Source organism: Sinocyclocheilus anshuiensis, unplaced genomic scaffold (assembly GCF_001515605.1).
Source record: "Sinocyclocheilus anshuiensis isolate Anshui unplaced genomic scaffold, SAMN03320099.WGS_v1.1 scaffold1116, whole genome shotgun sequence".
In the NCBI taxonomy this organism is placed as follows: Eukaryota; Metazoa; Chordata; class Actinopteri; order Cypriniformes; family Cyprinidae; genus Sinocyclocheilus; species Sinocyclocheilus anshuiensis.
This window is the reverse complement of record NW_015548257.1, coordinates 181,661-186,567: the sequence shown is the minus strand read 5'-3', so window position 1 is coordinate 186,567 and position 4,907 is coordinate 181,661. Positions and strand designations below refer to the sequence as shown.

The window sequence follows — 4,907 nt, the reverse complement described above, 5'->3', positions numbered from 1 at the left end:
TTCACTTAGAGCTGTGTTACACACTGCATGAAAGGTCATTTTCAAAAATCCATAATAGGGGCACTTTAATATCTTCATGCCTTATAGTCGCATTTATCAGATTAGAGCTGTGTGATAATACAGTCACATTTTGTGATGATACAAACAATCAAGCAGTTGAGATTTACAATATAGTATATATTGCTTTGCGTGAGTGTACTGTATATATATATATATATATATATATAGAGAGAGAGAGAGAGAGAGAGAGAGGTGTGCAATAATATAGTTACATTTTTGCAACACCATATAAACAATTACCACTGTAACTGCCCTGTCCAATCAGAAGAGGGCACTGTATCTGGTCAGTGTGATGGATGTATTTTATATGCCCAGTCACTGAAAGTTTGTGTGTCTTTGTGTCCTCTAGTACCTGCTCGTCCCGTTCTGTCCGTGCAGCTGGTTAATGAGACGTCCGCTGCGCTGATCTGGACTCCCCAACAATCCTCCGACCCTCTGCTGGAGATCCTGGGCTTTCGTCTGACCTACGGCCTTATAAACGACTCTCAGTCTGTCTCTCTGGATTTCAGACCTGAGGAGCGTCAACACAACGTGACCAGCCTGCGTCCTGGAGGTGTTTACTCATTCCTCCTGGCCGCTAGAGGGCGCTCCGGTTACAGTGAAGAGGTTCAGGAGCAGCTTTCGGTGCCTGAGTTTTCCCCGAAAGGTTTTCCGCAGCTGTCGGAGCACGTCAACGCCACCTGCTGCTCGCTGCAGCTCACCTGGCTTCCTCCGAACGGCTCTGAACGGAACGCCGGTTTTACCGGATGCACACTCACGTATGAGGAAGCAGGTGGTGGCGTTGAACCGCGCACGCTGATGGTGCCGGCGGATGCATCCAGCTACACCATTCATGGGCTGAATCCTGACCGGGCGTATGCTGTGAGGATATCAGCTCATAACAGCGCCAGGTCAGGCCCATATAGCCCACAGGTGCTGTACCGAACCACGGCCTTCGACACAGGTACACCGCTCAGGTGCTCTCGCCTGCAGTGTTGGGGGTAACCCATTACAAGTAACGCAAGATACGTAATCAGATTACTTTTCTCAAGTAACTAGTAAAGTAACGCATTACTTTTTCAGAGCGTTGTGTGTGAACATGATCTTACTGTAGTTCTAGACTAAATATCAACATGTGTTTACTCATCTCACCTGCACAAAAACAGATTCAGTGTTCCTCAAAATCAATAAAAACAGCGAAATGCAAACTCAGAATATTATACAAACCTGCAATAATTAAATATGTTAAATAAGACAAATATAATTTGTATTAAATCCCATTTTTATTAACCAATGACCTTCGATGATCCACTTCAATCATACTAATAATCAAAAATGACACATTTGTGTTTCATTTGTGTTATTGCTGAATAGTGTTGAACTTTCTTCTCCTGCATCATATTCTTCATGAGATGTGTTTGAGCGGCGCCCTCTACTGTACAGACGTGAATTTACATTTCCTTCAGCCTGAGGCGTATTCATTTCACTTTTGTTGTGAAAGGGCTTTTACGTTTTACGTATGTAAAAGAAGAAGTTTTTATATTAAAAACAAACAAGCAAGCCCTGCCCAGATTTCAAAAGTAATGTAACACACTACTTTCCATAAAATGTAACTAAGTAACATAATTAGTTACTTTTTTAGGGAGTAACGCAATATTGTAATGCATTACTTTTAAAAGTAACTCTCCCCAACACTGCTCGCCTGGGTGAGCCACACAGAACTAAACCCCGAGATCCCACCGACACCAACACCACCCGCAACTAACCCCACCCGACCCGTCACAGTGGAGGTGTGTATGTGTGCGACCGCAGGTGATGCTCGGCCGGTCGACGGGAGGCGGTGTCGCAGGTAAGTGCTCAGGCGTCAGTCACAGTCCATCTGGCAGGACAAGCCTTCGGGTTCACGGTAAGGCTGGAGACGTTTGTCTTTTCCCTCGTCCTTTTGAGTTCCTTCACAACTACATTTCCCAACACTTCCCAGTCCAGTCTGTGGTGTGGCACAAATTAAGCGAGTGTTTGTTTGTGTGTGATTGAGTTTGTGTCTCACCCCGACTTCCTTCAAAATAACCTTCATTAGCAGCTAGCGAATCTGGGCCAGCTCTCACTGGATCTTCCGCATATGTGTCCCTGCGTATCCATACACTGACCTTCTACATCCCCCACAATTCCCTGCACAGGCCTCGGCGCACACGGCGGATGTCTGCCTCCTCACAGTCCTGTGTGTGTGTTCCAGTTCCTGCATCACCGAGTCTCACGTGTGTTACGTGTGTGTGTGTGTTTGGATAGACGTGCCGAGGAATTTCTCGGTGAATCTGGCGACGAAGACGAGCGTGTTGCTGACGTGGGAGTTTCCGGAGAGCAGCGCCCCCTATCGCTTCACTGTGAGTCTCGCAGCAATCACTGCACGTCTGTGAACACATCAGCATTAGAATCTCTGGCTCTTTGTTCAGTTGTTGCGTTCCAGTAAATCTCTCTAGAATGAGGACGTCCTCTTACTTTCTCAATAGGAAACACATCAACACAGGAAAGACAACGGCGCTCGTCAAATCATTTCAATTATATTGCAATTGATTATGATTGTAGTCAAACAAACATTGATGTCACTGGAACTGTTTTTTAGATAATATATCTCAATATTGCAACAGCTCAATGAGTGTGCTTTAATTATCAGCATAAATAAGTATATTTATTTCAAGTTTGTTGCAATGCATTCTGAAATTGTCTTATCAGTAAGTGGAACAGATAACAAAAATACTGATGCATCTTTAATAGGGTTCGGTACGCATGTGTACACAAATACATTTTAACCAATGCACGACTGGAACTTCATTGGAAAGTTCAAGTATTATATATTGTTACTTTTAATAAGAAACAAAGTCTCGTCTTTTAAATTATGTAACTTTTTTGAGAAATTCAAACAATAAATGCCTTTTTGACGCTCTTTGATACTAGATTTAATGTGAAATAAACATGAATGAACATTTGATGTAATCGCTCAATCAGTGTTTCATCCGTGGAAAGATGTCAATAAAACAGCATTTCATTTTCCTCAGGCAGGTCATCATCAGTGTCAACAGCTCGTTAGTTTGCTAGAGAAATTAAGTCTAGAGAAGAGCATTTCGCAAAATATTAGACTATATACCACTGATCTATATAATCTAATAATATATCTTTAGTATAGATCAATGCTATATACTCATTATATTTTACTTTACTTGTTAGTGATGTCTTAATTATTTAATGCATGTTTAAATAAATCTGTTATGACAGTTATTTTTGCTTTCATTCTCAGGTGGAGTACAACCGGCAGAAGATGGAGGTGGACGCGCGTCTGAGGAAGGCTGTGATCCCAAACCTGCAGCCGGACACCAGCTACGACTTCAAGATCACCAGCCCTGAGGGGAACATGGGCGGCCTCAGACACCGCATTCACGCCAAGACATCTCCTCCCATCCTCATCCGCCGGCCCGAGGTGGACCACACGCGAGAGACCGAAGCCATGGTCACCATCATACTGCCCTCGCTGGACACCAGGAGCAGCGTCAGGTGCGAGCAGCGCTTACATGCACGCTTCACACCGCACGATCTTCACTCCCGACAGGTTTTGTGAAATCACTGACCAGAGATGTGCAGAGAGTTCCTCAGGGGCAGGGGCTCAGATGTAAAACAGGGGCAATGTAAAAAATATATATATATGACCCTGGACCACAAAACCAGTCATAAGGGTCAATTTTTCGAAAGCTGAATACACAAGCTTTCCACTGATGTATGGTTTGTTAGGATAGGACAATATTTGGCTGAGATACAACTATTTGAAAATCTGGAATCTGAGGGTGCAAAAAAATCTAAATATTGAGAAAATCATCTTTAAAGTTGTTCAAATGAAGTTCTTAACAACTTGGAACATGATCTTTACTTAATATCCTAATGATTTTTGGCATAAAAGAAAAATTGATCATTTTGACCCAAACAATGTATTGTTGGCTATTGCTACAAATATACCCCAGCGACTTAACACTGCTTTTGTGCTGCAGGAACACATATATAGGTCGAAGTTTAGATACATTACTATTTTATATTTTTGCAAGAAGTCACTTTTAGTCATCAAGCCTGCATTTATTTGATCAAAATTTTAATATACTTTCAAATACATTTTATGCAATGCTGATTTATTATCCATGTTGGAAACCTGTGATATTTTTTTTAGGATTCTTTGATGAATAAAAAGATACAAAAGAACAGCATTTATTTAAAATAAAACTTTTGTAACAATATACAGTTATACACTACCGTTCATGAGCTTGAGGTCAGTATTTTTTTTTTATTTTTTTTTTTTAAAGAAGTTAGTTTTTATTCAGCAAGGATTTGTTAAATTGATAGAAAAGTGATAGTTAAGATTTATATTGTTAGAAAACATCACTATTTTGAATAAATGCTGTGTTTTTTAACTTTTTATTTATCAGTGAACCCTAAAAAGTATCACAGGTTCCAAAAAAAAATAAAAATAAGCAGCAAAACAGTTTCCAGCACTGATAATAAATCAGCATATTTTAATGATTTTACAATATATACAATATGTACAAAATATATTTTAATGTATATTTTTAATTGTGTAACGTTACGTTCAAAATAACTACAAAATGTCATGCCTTTGAAAAATAAAGAGAACAACAGAATGCGCTGCTTTAGCGTGTCTCGGTCTCCTTGAGCATCTTTCTGCTGCATGCCACAAACATGAACCACAGCGAATACTCGTCTTTTAAAAGGCTTCATTTAGATGATTTGACGTTAAATGCATCATATAAGTCACTTTGGAATAAATCACAGTAGGCCTATGTATCATGATAAAAAAAGCGACTTTACAGTCT

General features: G+C 40.5%; 1 protein-coding gene across 1 annotated transcript in view; it reads left to right on the top strand.

The window, feature by feature from the left end:
• LOC107655457 (receptor-type tyrosine-protein phosphatase delta-like) overlaps window positions 1–4,907 on the top strand; it is a 78,327-nt gene that overhangs the window by 44,613 nt on the left and 28,807 nt on the right. Inside the window, exons 11-13 of the mRNA XM_016442948.1 lie at window positions 410–1,003; window positions 2,117–2,259; window positions 3,332–3,580. Of these exons, the coding sequence (XP_016298434.1) occupies window positions 410–1,003; window positions 2,117–2,259; window positions 3,332–3,580 (986 nt within the window). The remainder of the gene's footprint in view (window positions 1–409; window positions 1,004–2,116; window positions 2,260–3,331; window positions 3,581–4,907) is intronic.